Source organism: Hemitrygon akajei, chromosome 3, assembly GCF_048418815.1.
Source record: "Hemitrygon akajei chromosome 3, sHemAka1.3, whole genome shotgun sequence".
NCBI classification, from domain to species: domain Eukaryota; kingdom Metazoa; phylum Chordata; class Chondrichthyes; order Myliobatiformes; family Dasyatidae; genus Hemitrygon; species Hemitrygon akajei.
The window spans coordinates 73,602,108-73,618,872 of record NC_133126.1 but is presented as its reverse complement, the minus strand read 5'-3'; the positions used below and the strand labels follow the sequence as shown (position 1 = coordinate 73,618,872).

The 16,765-nt window shown below is 38.2% G+C and overlaps 1 protein-coding gene across 1 annotated transcript in view; it reads right to left on the bottom strand.

The window, feature by feature from the left end:
• ryr3 (ryanodine receptor 3) overlaps positions 1-16,308 on the bottom strand; it is a 374,648-nt gene extending 358,340 nt beyond the window's left edge. The window contains 1 exon segment of the mRNA XM_073040132.1: positions 16,159-16,308. Coding sequence (XP_072896233.1) covers positions 16,159-16,308 — 150 coding nt within the window.
• Between the last annotated feature and the right edge of the window lie 457 nt (positions 16,309-16,765).

The window sequence follows — 16,765 nt, the reverse complement described above, 5'->3', positions numbered from 1 at the left end:
TGATGACTTAATTACAAACATTAAAATCAACATAGAAAGGAACTTGACTGCCCCTTTGTGTAGTATGTGCAGCCCTCCAAATTTCCATTGAAATCAGTGAGTTTGAGCTTGGGCTCAAGCTAACCTGGTGAAAGTCTTCGAAATAAATGCTGTAGACTTCCGTAACATGGGCACAGGAATCCCTGTGGAGTGTGTTGATAGAAACAAACTATATGCCACATAAACAGATCAAGGCAGGAGTGTAGCAGTGAATGCACTTAAGTACAAAGCTTCCCATCTTTTCAAAGGCTAATTAAGACTAATAGATTTAGGGGCAAAATAAGGCTATTTGGCTCATCGAGTCCACTCCATCAGTCAATCATGGCTGATTTACTTTTCTCAACCACATTCTCCCATCCTTCCGCCATTACGCTTAACCCTTTACCAATCAAAAACCTAGCAATCTCTGCCCTAATTACACCCAAAAACTTGGCCTCCACAGCCTTTCTTGGTAATGAATTTCACAGATTTGCCTGAGTAAATTCCTCCTCATCTCTGGTCTAAAAGTCCATCACTTTATCCCCACACTGGTTGCGCACTCAGATTCTAGGCTCTAATACTGGTAATTCTGTTTAGAAACACCACCCTTTTGCAGTAAGATATGGCTTATCAGTAAATGATCAGTCTCCCAGACAGCAAATATATGAAAACATAGCTGCCATTTCTGATTACTGCATACAATTTCATAATTTATAAGAAAATTATCAACAGTAGAATGCTTTATCTTGCAAAGTTTCATTGTAATCCCTTAGACAAATTATTCCTATCTGAGAGTTATAATCCTATAGGCCTAAAGCTAGTTCATACAGAATAAATTAACAGTATCATGATCGAATTATATTTCTGAAATAGTTACTTCTTTAGAAATTCTATGCAGCAAGCAGTTAGCATGTGTCATCACTTTGCTAATGTGGTAGAGCTGGTTCAATGGTCTCAGAAGGCAGATGAGTGAAACAACCACATTAATCTTGGCAACATCAGCTTTTCTACATCTAAATTTATACCAGGGAGAACTGAACCAGAAGGTGGTATGGTTCCAGAAGAATCTTTTCTCCAAATAAGAGACAGTAGAACATGTTCTCATAGAAGTAACCTTTAACTTTTACCCTTCAAAAGAAAATGAAATGGTATTTACTTTGGTTGTCATTTCAGCATTTCTATTGTAATATTTATATGTGGTCTCTGAATAACCTTTTTTAACTATAGTTTATTAAAAAGATTTCTTAAAAATTGCAGGATAATGAATTAAATAGAATTGCATGGAATTGCTTCTCAAATTACTATGCATTCTCATGCACAAGTTTTGTATTGTTATTTCACAGACTGACTAATAGAATAGTTACAGACATATCAGACCTAATAGTTCATTTATCAACACAGCTGATTTCAAAGAACTCTACTGAGAAATAAACAAGCATGGAAATCGATTCCCCCAAATTTCATCCTAAGTCAGTAGCACCAAAAATCTTTATACTCTATTGACTTTTAAATGAATTTCCCTGAATACAACACAATGAAACACTAAGTGGCCCATTTTACACTACCAAACAGAATTCTGTTGCTTATTACCTGTATTGTGTTCCAAAATAAAATGGAATTCTAAATATTTCATTAAAATTTATGTCGCACAGATGAGTGAAGGGCAAAGTGCTCATAAGATAGAGTTAATATTGACCTCAGTTCAGATTGAACTACGCTGCCTTACACACTGCTAAAATGTTAAATATGCAGTTAGTCTACCAGAGCTATAATTGGATCTACATGTACATTATCTGCCAGTGTAGAGAGTATGATTTAACATTTTCTTCTAAAACAGTCACAAAATTTGGAAAACAATTTGTATTGCAACAACATCATTTGATCATGATAGAACAGTTTGCAAACTTAGTTCCATATTTCTTGTTAATTCTTGACATTATTCTCTAGTGCATAATCACATAAAGAACATGTACCATCAATTTATGTTAACAGACAGAATTTGCAATATTTCTCAGTTGGCTAAATATAAATAGGTGCCAATGTTGTCTAACCTCCAATAGGACCTAACCTTGTCATAGTTTGGAGGCATGGCTACCTCAAGAACCTGGAGAGCTATATTGACTTGAGTCAAAGCTTTATGCTTTGGCTCTTGGTAGGGTCATCCACATCAAGCAGGTGAAAGGGTAGAAGCCAGTCTAAGAGTGGTCTACTGGCCTTTTGGTCCTCCTGGTTCGGGGGCTTAGCTCAGGGTTAACAATCCTGACTGGTAAAACAAAATTGCTATGGAAACAGCAATGAAGAATTCTTCGACATCTGAGTGTGATGGTATTCCTGAGTCTCCACCCAGGACTTGCATGACTGACAGTAGTGAAAACTGAGAGGATGCTACAGACATGATGAAGGAAGCCCTGAATACCACCAGAGATGGAGAACCTTCATTGGTACCCAACAGACAATGGCAATGGCATTGGGATTATTTTCTAAGATGCCATCCATAAAATAAACTAACAAATAACTGAAATCCTAACAGATCAAGTGGCCAAGTGGTTAAGGCTTTGGGCTAGTGATATGAAGGTCAGTTATTCAAGCCTCAGCCGAGGCTGCCTTAATGACCTGGAGACCTATGAGAACTCCTTGAGCAAGGCACTTAACCACACACTGCTCCTGCATGTTTATAGCCCAGTGGCAGCAGTTGGTGCAGTATGGCCAAGACAAGATAAGAGTTTAAAAATTATGTATTATCTTTATTTTTCTCTATTTTATTAAGAAAGATACAAAGTCATTGGAAGGAAGAGTCTTGGGCTGAACCCCTGAATCTAGAGGATCAGTGGACTAGTATCCACTCTTAGTGTGGCCTCTACTCTTTGACCAGTTTGATATGGGTGACGTTACCAACAGCCAAAGCATAAAGTCCTGACTCCAGCCAACATAAGTTCTCCAGGTCATTAAGGCAGTCACATTAAACAATCAGTTAAATCTCACATATGAAATTATGTCAACAACTAGTTAAGTCCTACTTATCATTTGACATCTAAAATGTCTTATTGACTTAGCACACAGCATGTAACAGCATGTTCTATGTTATGCTAATAGATAAGTGATATCTCATTTCATTAAATTGCTTACATGAACAGCTGAAAAAGCTGAACTAATTGATTCATTAAACAAAAGCAAAATATTATGGATCCTGGAAATCTGAAATAAAAAACTGATAATGCTTGAAATATTCAGCAGGTCAGGCAGCATCTGTGGAAAGTGTATTAGTTAATGTTCCAGGATGATGACCTTTCACAAAAACTGGAAAAAGCTACAGTTATTAAATATTTTACTAATTTCACACATCAGAAGCAAATGATGGGGCAATAGAAAGTGAAGCACAAGAAAATATGCGGAGTGGAATGAATGCAAGAGAAAAACAACTGACAACAAAGAATAGCAAATATGTCTCTGTGAGGATAAGTGGATTCTGATGGGAAAAATATTCTTTTTCAATTTTGATATAGAGTCTTCAATCTGAAATGTGAGACTCTCTCTCTCTCTCTCTTTATTCAGGGATATTGTCCAGCCTATTGAGAAATTTTAGCATATTTTTTGCTATGATTGTCACTTAATCTTTCAGATATCTGTAAGTTCAACAGTAGACAATTTCCTACAATGATCTCATCAAGGAAAGACAAACTATCGTATCAGACCTATTTCTCCTTCTAAATATTTTTTTTTTAAAACGTTCATAGTCAACCGTCAAAACCACTAATACATTAAAATTTTCAACAATGTTTACATCATTAAACAAATTTATGGCACATAAAAACTACTGACAATTGCTGGTAGCTTTTACTGGGATTAGTTATTTAATGATTTGATTATTATGTAATATTCTGAAGAGCTGTGTATTGATTGCTTGCTTTAAAGTTGTTTGAATTTAATTTGGTAAATTGAGCCCAGCATTTTAATGAAGCACTACAGGCAAAAAAAATCAAATAAATACAACTTTTATTCTGTCCTTTTATAGCTCTCTTGTTTTTTTTTATATATAATAGCTTACTTGGAGGTCCCCGCTGTAAAATAAGGTGTGGCTGTGTGTTTCCTGTCTAGGAAAGTGTAACAAAGGTAATTTTTCTCAATTTCTTGCAGATCTATATTTTAAATCTTGTGAGTATCCAATTTTGTTAGTGAGAATGAAGAAAGCGACCAACTACGAAGTTTCAATAATAAATATTCTTCAGTGTTTCTGAGGTAGCTAACAACCGATTTAATTAACATGTCTCAAAGGTCTATTAATCAGGCTATAAAATAGCTCATTGATAAACCTAATCTATCCACAGGATTCTGCATCTTTTATCATAAATCTTCTTGACAAAAGCTCCCTATTTACATTATTAATTCTCATTTTAGAAAATGACATACATTATTACCTAGTCAAAGCAGTTTAAAGAACCTCATGAGAAAATCTGAAATGGTGATAGATAAAATAACATTCACAATATCAGAAATGAACTAAAAGTATTCTATCACCATGTAAATTACAATACATTCATAAATGTCTGATGCAAAAGCATTTCATATTATCTTCTCAATGTTTTTCTTCTGAATGTTTGAAAATACGGCACCCTATTTTTCTTCACACATCTCCTACTAGGCAAAAAGTGGCCCATTAATTATAATGTGGATTGTTGCTGATCAGGAGTTTTGGTGTTAAGGACTGCAAATGCAATCAAAGCAACATAGTTTTAAAAAAGTATTGGGAATTTGCCAATGATCACTTTTTTTTGTCTAACTCATTTCAATTAAAATGATTGAGATAAATTTAAGGGTCACCTTAATAGAAAATAATTTTTATTTATCATTTCAGTTTTCACATGTACATTGCCAGCAAAATCTGTTCTGTAGTTTATATCATGTAAAAAACAGTGCATCTGATTCTTCAAAGACCTTTAATTTGCTATCAATAGGTTCCTTGAAGAAAGCAGTTGAATTATACAGTCCCAATGCCGACATTTATCCCCAAACTAATATCATGTAAACAAACATCTGGTCACTTGCAATGTTTTTATTTATGGAACATTCTCAATGTTTGCTGGCCTGTTGTTGCTTTCTATATTGCCATAGTGAGAGAACTTAAGTACTATAAACACAATGAGGTGTTTTGTGATTGATTGAGGGAGGCACAATTCGAAATCAGGTTTTCCTTTCTTTTATATCTTAGACATTTTACGATTTCTTAAGACAGAGGAGCTGAAAATGAACATTTCAGCAATTTATGCAACTGAAAAGTTGCATTCAACTAATGTAGTGTATTAGTTCAACTAATGAACTAATTCAAGACCTAGATTTTGCCGGATATGTTGGTGGTTCTAAACAGAACTAATCCCAGCAAGGGGGCAGCAGGGGTAGCTGATATTATTGAGTGTGTCAGGGAGTGCAGTATGAGCCAAGTAGTGGAGAAATAGATTCTTGGATCCATAAACCTACGGATTTTAATTGAGCTTGTGGAGCTGAAAGGAAGAAAGTACCTTTTTCAAAATTCATTTTTGTTTTCTTTCATGTCATATCATAAAAATACAGAATAGTTACAGCACTAGAGTCAGCCATTCAGCCCTTCATACCTAGAACGGTTATGTGCTATTTTCACATTGCAAACTTTTCTCCCTAGCTCTGTAAATTTTTAGTTCACTGTACACAAGACCATAAGACCATAAGACATAGGAGCAGAATTAGGCCATTCAACCCATCGAGTCTGCTCCGCCATTCCATCATGGCTGATCCCAGATCCCACTCAACCCCATACACCTGCCTTATCACAATATCGTTTGATGCCCTGACCAATCAGGAAACAATCAACTTCCACCTTAAATATACCCAAGGACTTGGTCTCCACCACATTCTGTGGCAGAGCATTCCACAGATTCACTACTCTTTGGCTAAAAAAATTCCTCCTTACCTCTGTTCTAAAAGGTTGCCCTCAATTTTGAGGCAGTGTCCTCCAGTTCTGGATAGCTCCACCATAGGAAACATCCTCTCCACATCCACCATATCTAGCCCTTTCAATATTCGGTAGGTTTCAATGAGATCCCCCCACATTCTTCTAAATTCCAGTGAGCACAGGCCCAAAGATGCAAAACACTCCTCATATATTAACCTCTTCATTCCCCAAATCATCCTCATGAACCTCCTCTGAACTCTCTCCAATGACAACACATCCATTCTGAGATATGGGACCCAAAGCTGTTGACAATACTCTAAGTGCAGTCTGGCTAGTGCCTTATAAAGACTCAGCATTATCTCCTTGCTTCTTAATTCTATTTCCCTTGAAATAAATGTCAACATTGATTTTGCCTTCTTTACCACAGACTCAACCTGTGAAGTAATCTTCTGGAAGTCTTGCATGAGGACTCCCAAATCCCTCTGCACCTCTGATGTTTGAACCTTCTCCCCATTTGGATAATAGTCCACAATATTGTTCCTTTTACCATTTCCCAACACTGTATTCCGTCTGCCACTTTTTGCCCATTCTTCCAATTTGTCTGAGCATTGCTTCCTCAGCACTACCTACCTCTCCACCTATCTTTTTATCATCCACAAATTTTGCCACAAAGCCATAAATTCCATTATCCAAATCAATGACAGACAATGTCAAAAGTAGCAGTCCCAATACAGACCCCTGAGGAACACCACTAGTCACTGGCAGCCAACCAGAAAAAGCCCCTTTTATTCCCACATACTGCCTTCTGCCTGTCAGCCATTCTTCTATTCATACTGGTATCCTTCCTGTAATGGCATAGGATTTTATCTTGTTAAGCAGCCTCACATGAGGTACCTATCAAACCCCTTCTGAAAATCCAAGTAAATGACATCCACTGCCTCTCCTCTGTCCACCCTGCTTGTTACTTCCTCAAAGAACTCTAACAGATTTGTCAGGCAAGATTTCCCTTCACAGAAACCATGCTGCCTTTGACTTATTTTATCATTTGTCTCCAAGTACCCTGAAACATCATCCTCAATAATAGATTCCAACACTTTCCCAACTACTGAGGTTAGACTAACTGGCCTAAAATTTACTTTCTTTTGTCTTCCTCCCTTCTTAAAGAGTGGAGTGACATTTTCAATCTTCCATTCCTCCAGGACCATGCCAGAATCAAGCGATTCTTGAAAGATCATCACCAATGCATCCGTTATCTCTTCAGCAACCTCTCTCAGAACTCTGGGATGTAGTCCATCTGGTCCACCTGACTTATCCACCTTAAAACCTATGACTTTGGCCTCACACTTTTTCCTTTGTAATAGCAATTGCAGTCACTGCTGCTCCCTGACTCTTGCAAACCTCTGGCACACTGCTAGTGTCATCCACAGTGAAGACTGATGCAATGTACCCATTAAGTTCATCTGCCATTTTTGTCCCACATTACTACCTCACTGGCATCATTTTCCAGTGGTCTAATATCAACTTTCACCTTCTTTTTATTCTTTATATAATCTTTTCATATCCCGCTTGCAGCAGCCACTCCGGAGCTGATATGTTACTTGTTAAGCGGGGGTGCTGTGCACAATCCTAATCTGATGAAAAACAGACATGGGAGCACAGAGCACCATCTGGAAATCTCCAGGAAGGCCCTCTTCATTGCTGCTGCTGTTGCTGCTGTGAGGTCCGGGTCTCTGCTGAGAAGAACAGGCCCCCAGTCCTCGGGGTTGCACTGCCGGTGGCCGTTGGCGGGGGCATCTTAATACGCTCGGCAGAGGATGGTGCTCGGAGAAGCTGTGCCAGAGGGGATGGTCGGAGGCTCGGAAGCTCGACAGACTAGGAGTCCGCTGTGGTCAGGTTGCTTTCAGTGTGTGCTGTGTCTGCGAGGCTGGGTTCGACGGAGCTTTCATTGTCTGCTGCGTCTGCGAGGCTGAGTCAGGCAGTGCTGTGGAAGTCCGTAGCAGGGGTATTCCCTTCTGCCGTTGACGTGGGATGACAAGTCTATCGGGACCCTAAGGACTTGTGGAAACTGTGTGGTGGTTTTTTTCGAACTTCTAGTCTTTTAACATCTTTGGATTATTTTTACCGTGCCCATGGTCTGTTTTTTCTTAATCCATTATGGTATTGTTTGCAGTGTTGTAACTATATGTTGTAACTATGTGGTTTTGTACAGGTCTTGTAGCTTTAGTTTTTGGTCTTGTTTTGTCTGGTGGGTTTGGAGCTCCTTTCCAGGGAACATGCCAAGATGGTAGCGCAATATTAATACACAGCAGTCTCTCCGGACTCTGGATTGGGGATTGCCAAACGTTATGTGGATTTTCTGGTGTAGTCTGTTTTGTCATGTGCTTTTGTGCTATCATTCTGGAGGAACATTGTCTTATTTTTTAACTGCATTGCATTTGTGGTTTTTAAATGACAATAAACTGAATCTGAATCTAATTATTAACCAGTTTGCTCTCATGTTTCATCTTTACCCATCTTATAGTTTTTTTAGTTGCCTTTTGTTGGATTTTAAAAACTTTCCAATCATCCAAGTTCCCACTCACTTTTGCTGCCTTATATGCCCTGTCCTTGGCTTTTATGCTGTCCTTAATTTCCCTTGTCAGCCATGATTGTCTACTCCTGCCATTTGAGAACTTCTTTTTCTGTGGGACATATCTATCCTGCGCATCATGAACTATTCCCAGAAACGTTAGCCATCTCTGGTCTGCCGTCATCCCTACCAGTACCCTCCTGGACAAGCTCCTCTTTCATGCCTCTGCAATTCCCTTTATTCCATTGCAATATTGATACATGTGACTTATACTTCTCCTTTCAAATTGCAGTATGAATTCAAACTACATGATATGTCAATATTCAGTATTTGTCCACCTCCCTCCTGAAGGCCACAACAGAATCTGTCTCCACACATCCATAAGCTGTATTGAAAAGATCTCTTTTCTTATCACTCTTAATTTTCATTCTCATTAATTTATACCTGTGATGTCTAATCCACCAAAGGGAACAGCCAGCCACGATCACTCATCACCTTATATTCTGAACCACATCTCTCCCCAGTCTTTACTTGAGAGAAAACACTCTCAGCCTCTCTTATTGATCCTTCAAAGTGTAGCCTCTCAACTGATAACTACAGTAAGTTTTGAAAAATTTTTGTTAATATTATTTATCAACTTTTAAAAATGCTTCAATCATTTCAGATTGCTTAATGATTTATTTAATTTTAAATATACTTTATGTGTTTAGACACATTTGAAAATGTTGACAGTTTTCATAAATGGCAAAATTAGATGGCAGGGTTTGCCAGTAGTCAAGAATTCCAGAAGAATTTCGTGAAGATGACTTGCTCTGGCCTAACAAAGTCATTCTTTTAGAGCAACACACACAAAATGCTGGAGGGACTCAGCACGTCAGGCAGTATCTATGAAAATTAATAAACAGTAAACATTTCAGGCTGAGACCTGTCTTCAGGACTAGAGAGGAAGTGGGTAAAATGCCAGAATAAAAAGGTGGGTTGAGGGGAAGGAGGACTAGCTAGAAGATGATAGGTGAAGCCAGGTGGGTGGGAAAGGCAAAGGGCTGGAGAATTAATCCGATAGGAGAGGAGAGTGGACTATGGAAGAAAGAGAAGAAGGAGGGGCACTGGGTGTGGGGGTTGTAATTGGCAGGTGAGGAGAAGAGGTAAGAGGCCAGAGTGGGGAACAGAAGAGGGAAGGGAGAGGAGAAAAAAAATAATACCGGAAGGAGAAATCGATGTTCACGAAGACTGATATATAAAAAAAATGAACCTTTGCACGATACCTTACATACAGTTTAATGGAAATAGTAAATAGAAATATAAAATAGGAAATTATGGAAATATTCAGCAATTCTGGTTTCATCTATGGAATTAACATTAATTGCATTTATTCTTCCACAGAAGACATTTTTCATGCTAAGAATTTCCAGTAGTTTTTGTTTTAATTCAGATTTCTAGCTTCTGAGTTTTTTTGCTGTTTGACAAAAATGGTATTGGGTGTGCAATATTCAAAAGACCTGTTAATTAGCATTCAGAACTAAGAAAATAAAAGCTTCCTGGGCACACTTAGAGATATTTGGCTAGACAGTGTCTCTAAGAGCAAAGTGGATTAAAGACTGACTGAATGAAAAAATAGCAGAATGCTATGCAGACTCAGGCAAATGCTTCATTTGCAGCCATCTACTGGAGTAATGTGCTATTGACAAAAAGATATACCCTAGTATTTAATCTTTTGTACTATTCCAATCCAGAAGGATAATTAAGGTAATACATCTCATAAATCTGTTACTCAAAGTTTGTAGCATTAACAGTATAATGAGTCCAATCATAAATTGTATTCCGTAGCTTTTTTTAACCTTGGACATTATACTTAATATCTGGCCAGATTTTGCTTTGGAAATATCACTATGATAAACATGGTCATTGTTGTTTGTGCACAAGTCACAAAGATATTTACACAGCAAAATATGGAAGTTGCTCTCAAGATGTCCTGCTCTTCCCAAAATGGGCATATACTACCAACTCACATTCAAGTACATTGGACGGAGCCAAGCTGCACTGCTGTGATTACTTCATTGTATTGGGCTCTGACTCAATAAGATAACAGCAAATTATATTTTAATTATTAGCAAACAGCCACAATAGCTCTGGAAGTTAACTTGTACAAGTGCTATACCCATTCTTTCAGCAAGGAATTTAAAAAAAATATTTTTTTTATAATCTCTCCCAGCATGCTCTATATTTCATTTTGTTTCTTTCTGGTTTGATATGACATTAACACTTCTTTGTTCATACTCAACAAGTCTTCAGTTAGGTTAAAGGTCACTTGCTTGTTCACCCTGATATTTGGATAGTTGGTTCACAGCAATGTATGCAAATATACACAATGCTTGTAGCAAGTACAAGGTTAACAAAAAAAACATTGCTTTTGGTTGTGTTCTTCTGAACAAAATCCAGGCTAACACTTGACTTAGTCAAACCTTGTTTATATGGGGTTACTGTGATACGTATAAACTAGCTTGTAGTCTGCCTCTTTGTTGCATCAGTTAATTACATGGGTCTAATTATAATCTTGAGCATTTCAGCATATGATACTGAAATACAAGTAATTAAGATGACTTGGGCTAATGAGGAAATATCCATAACTATAACTTGCTGTCTGACTGATAATGTTTTGGCAAGAATAAATTAGCTTATTCACTCTGTTGTGCACAAATCCCATCAAGCCATGGCTGGTTGCATAAAGGCTAAACTAATGTGGAATTGTACAGTAGATGTGAGTTCAAGCTAGTTTTAATTGAAGCATCCCATAATCCCCAAGATGTGGGTACTATTTCCCCACATGGTTCTTTGAAGACAGGGCAAAAAGGTCATGTGCCTTTCTAAGGCTTTGATTTTTAAAGTAACATATTCCACAGTATTTGCAGTTCCCTGACCACAACATCACATTCTCTCTTATCTTGATATTTTGGGCAGTATTTTGTAGCAATAAAAATAGACCATATTGCTGACTGTTACTAATCATCAACAACTTCAAATGTTTGCACATGCATAATTAAATCTATAAATCAGGAAGACGTCCTACTTTTTCAGAAGCTAAGTAATAACGGTAACTCTGAGAGACTCACCAGTGAAATGCATAAAGTGTGTGGACTTCTAGCTTTTCTTGATACAAAAGTATTAAACATACCAGGAAAGCTGCAGTTTGCCAAATCTTGTGAAATCATATTCTCCGTAGCAGTCAAATGTTAATTACTGCCAAATCATCACTCTGGTACTGAGAAATAACGTTGCCAACTATAGTGTTTTTGTCCTTTAACTTATATTTTTGGCCAGTTATTCAAAAAAGTTTCCCCTCCCCTGTCTTCTGTACCTCTCCTTTATGCATTTTTTCTTCTCTATGCCTAATCTCAGTTTCTGTAGCCAATTCAATATTGCATTTGATAATCTGAGACTTTGCATTTCAACTTTGTGCTACATATTAAAATGCTCCAGTTTTTTTTGGAGTAAGAAGTTACTCTGGTCTTCTCCTTCCTTCCTTTCACAAGTTGCTGATGATTTTTGGAACCAATTACACGTTTTCCTTGACAAGTGGCTAACAGGGATTTCCAGATTGAAAGCTTATGGGTACATGCCAGTATAATAAAAGAAACAACAACCAGTAAACTGGCAGTTAGTTGTGAAAGCTCACTATATAAAGAGTGGATTGCTAAAAGTAATACATAGCAGTTGTGCTGTCATGAATACCTACCACAGGATTATGATCATCAACACTTTTGTTTGAGCTGCCTTCTGTATAAATGTGCAAAACCACGGCCATTTAAAATATTACCCCTTACTGAGTTCTCCAATAGTAACAAACTTACATCAGCCAATCACACTAAAGGCTTGTTACTAAATCAAACAAAAATTGCTGTTATGTTTAACAAACTTATTTTTTTGTTTACAGGAAGAAAAATTAAGCCTGTGGCATAAACATATGATTCATGTAAAAGATAAAATTTCAAACATCTTAATATTAAAACAGATAACTTTGGAATAATCATTCTGTATGAATTATACTGGTGCAAATAAAATCTATTTCTCAAAGCCAATAAGGTTTTCAACAAAAATGTTTTAAGTGCCATTAAATACTTTTATACACTTCATTCGTTTGGGAGTTAGCTATTTCCAAGAGCTTGAAAGAGAGGGCAATTGTCTTTGAACTATCAATTCAGTGACTACAAGAAGACTTCCATTTGTAAATTTTCATTTCTATTTAGCATTAGATCCTGCAAAGAACCCAAGAAGTGTTGATTTAAACTCCCATATCTCTGTATGGAGCTAAATGTATGCCCCAACTACAAAATCTCCAAAGAGATTTTATGGCATAAACTGTATGACATAAAAGGCCATTTGGCTCAACAAGTCCACATCAATGTTTGCACCCCTTTCAAGTCTCATTTTCTTTTATTTAGTTACTTGTTGAGATACAGCGTGGAATAAGCCCTTCTGGCCCTTCAAGGCTGCAATCCCCCAAATTAATCCTAGCTTAATCACGGGACAATTTACAATGAATAACTAACCTATCAACTGCTATGTCTTTGGACTGTGGGCAGAAACCAGTGCACCCAGAACAAACCTATCTGGTCATGGGGAGAATGTCCAATCTTCTTACAGGCAGCGGCAGGAATTTAACCCAGGTCACTGGTACTATAAAGTGTTGTGCTAAGCACTACTATCTAAATCAGTGGTTCCCAACCTTTTTTTGGCCATGCCCCACCTAATCACCTCTAAAATCCTGATGCCCTCTGTGGTGATATATAATTCTTATTATTCAAAAAGTGAACTCCTATTCACCTGGAGGAAGCCTAAAAGACCATTAACTTGGTTTAAACAAGCTTCCAAAGAACATGGCATTCATGAAAGAGAAAAATAAAAGAACCAAAGGACTGTTAAAGTTCTGAGGAAGAAATTACTAAGAAATTGTAAAAAAAAGAACATTAAGTGATATTAAAATAATAATAATAATAAATAAATAAAACAATGCCGATTCATTTCTACAGCATACAAAGACAGATACACCGTTTAAAAGAGATAACGCAATGTACACACCTTCACACCACCAAGAACCGAAAGCTACTGCAAAAAGCAGCATTGGCGCGACCTCGTACGAGTTTCTTACACGTTTGGACTTGTTAATTTGTTCCTTCCTACATCAGTCAATTCATTAATTTAATTATGAAAGCCATTTGATGGTTGTAATGATGTTGATACACTATATATACAGTACATACGCAATTACACGTGTACATACACACAAGTATTTTTATGTATGCATACTGTATATACACATATGTATTAACTCGCACACACACTCATACTCACACAGACTTACTAGAAAAAAATCACTGTTAATAACTCATTCTCGAATTGCCCCCCTTAAAAATCAAATTACGCCCCACATTGGGAACCACTGATCTAAATCTATCAGCATAATCTCAATTGCCTTCTCTCTCATATGTTCTGCTTAAATGGCAGTAAACTCTGTATTTTCACTGCTCTTTGGGTTAAAAAGTGTTTCTTTAGAATTTCCCTTATGGATGTCTTTAAACTGGTGGCCATCAGTTAACTTCTTCTCCGTAAGTAGAAAAGTTCTTTTTTTAACCATTCAGCCAAAACATCTCATGATTTTAGCAAGCTCCCTTGTCTTTTCTTGTGAAAAGGGATGCAGACCATTGGTCCTTTCCTGATTTGTTTGCATTTCTGCCATCATCCTTGCAGATCTTCTCTCCTGGTGCTCCCTGCATGCATCCAGTACTTCAACTGTGTGGTACAGGTTTAACACACCCACCCCCACATTTGCTGCCAGCTTTATAGTGACATAATAAATATACAGTAACTGAGAGTTTTGCCATCATCATAATAAGTGTGGGCTCTGAAATTACTGTAATTGCTCTTTATATATTTATCATAGTACTGAATAATTACCCCAGAAAATGCATCACCAGAATCATGTAAGCTTGAAGTTGTTTGTTCACCTGGAAAGACAGGTCAGTTGCACTCACGTGGAATTGATAATTGACAATGAATTGATAAACCCAATCTGATTGCATATGTGTTGCATTTTTTTCATTTAATTTAAATTCTGCATCAAAATGGTCCCACTTGAGGAAGGGGGAAGAAGCTGGACAATTATTACCACCTTAGCAGAACTGGAGATGAGCAAGGTACTGCAGGCAATGTCTACACTTTGAGAATGGGGGAAGAAGCTGGACAATTATTACCACCTTAGCAGAACTGGAGATGAGCAAGGTACAGCAGGCAATGTCTACACTTTGAGAATGGGGGGGGGGCAAAAAAACTCCAAATGAGCTGAAATATTCCAGTCTATGTTAAATTTTGCTGTGAATATAATGGCGAGGATACAAAATCTCTCTCTGGACTCCCTCCTAGTTGCTTAACTACACAGGACATAGGGGCCTACGTCTTGAAATTGCTTTCCAATATTTTGTGGATTTGAAGTGATTTGGATTAATCAGTTTTCATACAATATAACTTTTTTTTGAGATTTAGGTGTGCAGGTTTATCGCTGTGGTGGTAATGTAGCTTCAAGAGTCAAATACTTACTTATAATAAGGCCGGAGGATAAAATGGTATCCAGTCAACACCTCCTCCAACGCCTTTCCTTTGTCAAGTGATGATGAACTGCTCCTAGTTACTTCTGCTCTTGGGTGAAATTAGAAATTACTCTCCTCAGCATTCATCTCACGCTAGCTCCCTCCCTCCCCAGCTTCAACCCCACTCCAAGCGCTTGCTTGGGCAGTGGCCGGCCGGATGGTCCCAGAGGGAGCAACATGCCACAATGCACCTGTTGCGCGCGTGTCCGCCGCCAGCTCGTATCGTTTACAGTACAATACCGGGCAGCACATTCCCCACATACACCGCAGTCATCCCACTAAAAATAGGCAGAGCCACCATGTAATGAAGTTGAGCTGCGTGCCGCTCTTCTCCTGGGAAAGCCCAGTGTCTGAGGAAATCCAGTTTGTGTAAGAGTTAGTTTGAATTAGTCTTGACAGCTCAGCTTTAGGAAAGATCTACATTTTGCACAAGCTATCATCAACCACTTAATCTATTAAGCACGTAATAGTACTTGTAACTTATTGTATTCTTTAAAAAATGCGCCATGTCTTTTTTTTATTAAATAAGCGCAAACTTCAAGCCGGTGTTAATGCGTTACCACGGTTCCCGGATAGCCGAGGAATGTTGCTAAAATAATCTCTCAGAAACCCAGCGTCGGGGAATGCACGTTTTTAAATACTGTCCCACGTACACTCGTTAAACTTGATACAAAATCATCACTACCACCGTGGATTTTCTGTCCTTTATCCTTGCAACGTGACATTAAGCGTCGTTGCACACAAGCATTGTTTGTGGCACTCCGAATATAATTCACTGGAGCATATTAACCAAAGGGAATAGCAAAATAAAGATAATCCACTTTAGTATCGAACACTTTCCTCGCTGATTTTTACACTGTGGGGGGTTCACACGAACTACACCCACGGTTAATGCCAACAACTCAGGACCTACGCTGCGTGACCGCACAGAAATGCTGACTAAAATACAGGTTGAGTCGCGTTCTCTTGTTTGGGTAGAAAAGGGTTATTTCTATAACGATACTCACGGTTCTGAGGAACTGAATTTCATCTTCCCCTTCACCCCCTTCAGCCATGGTTGGTGAAGAGCCGGCTGCACTCACCCGCTGGACCCTTCGTCCCTCTACCGTCAGTAAGCCGCTGGTCTCTCGGTATTAGCATAAGACGGATCCATACATCCATATAGGGGAGCTTGGGCACGCCGTAAGCGACGACTGTCAATCAGCCCTCACTTTCATTGCATCTGCCCTTCCATGGGAAATTCCGAAACCAGCAAAACATTTGTTTTCGTGCTTTTTCTCATTAAGGGGAATTTGTCGCCCATCCAAACAAAACCCCAAATTTGTTTCCCTAATGTGCTGAGCAAGAAACATAAAAGTGTGATTAATGCAACCCTTAGTTTCTCTTTATGATCTGCTCAGCGTGGATCACTTTGTTTGTGGGACTGAATGGTGAAAAAGAAACTATCTAGAAGCCTGCCTCATTCGCATACTACCGCAGAGCCAGGAACAATTTCACCCAGGTTATCTGTGGACGTAATAGTTTTCCACTTGTGCATATTGAAATAATCAGCTGCATTCAGCTGAAAGATGGTAGGGAATCCTCACACAGCTCTGCGCTCCAATTTGATTCTGC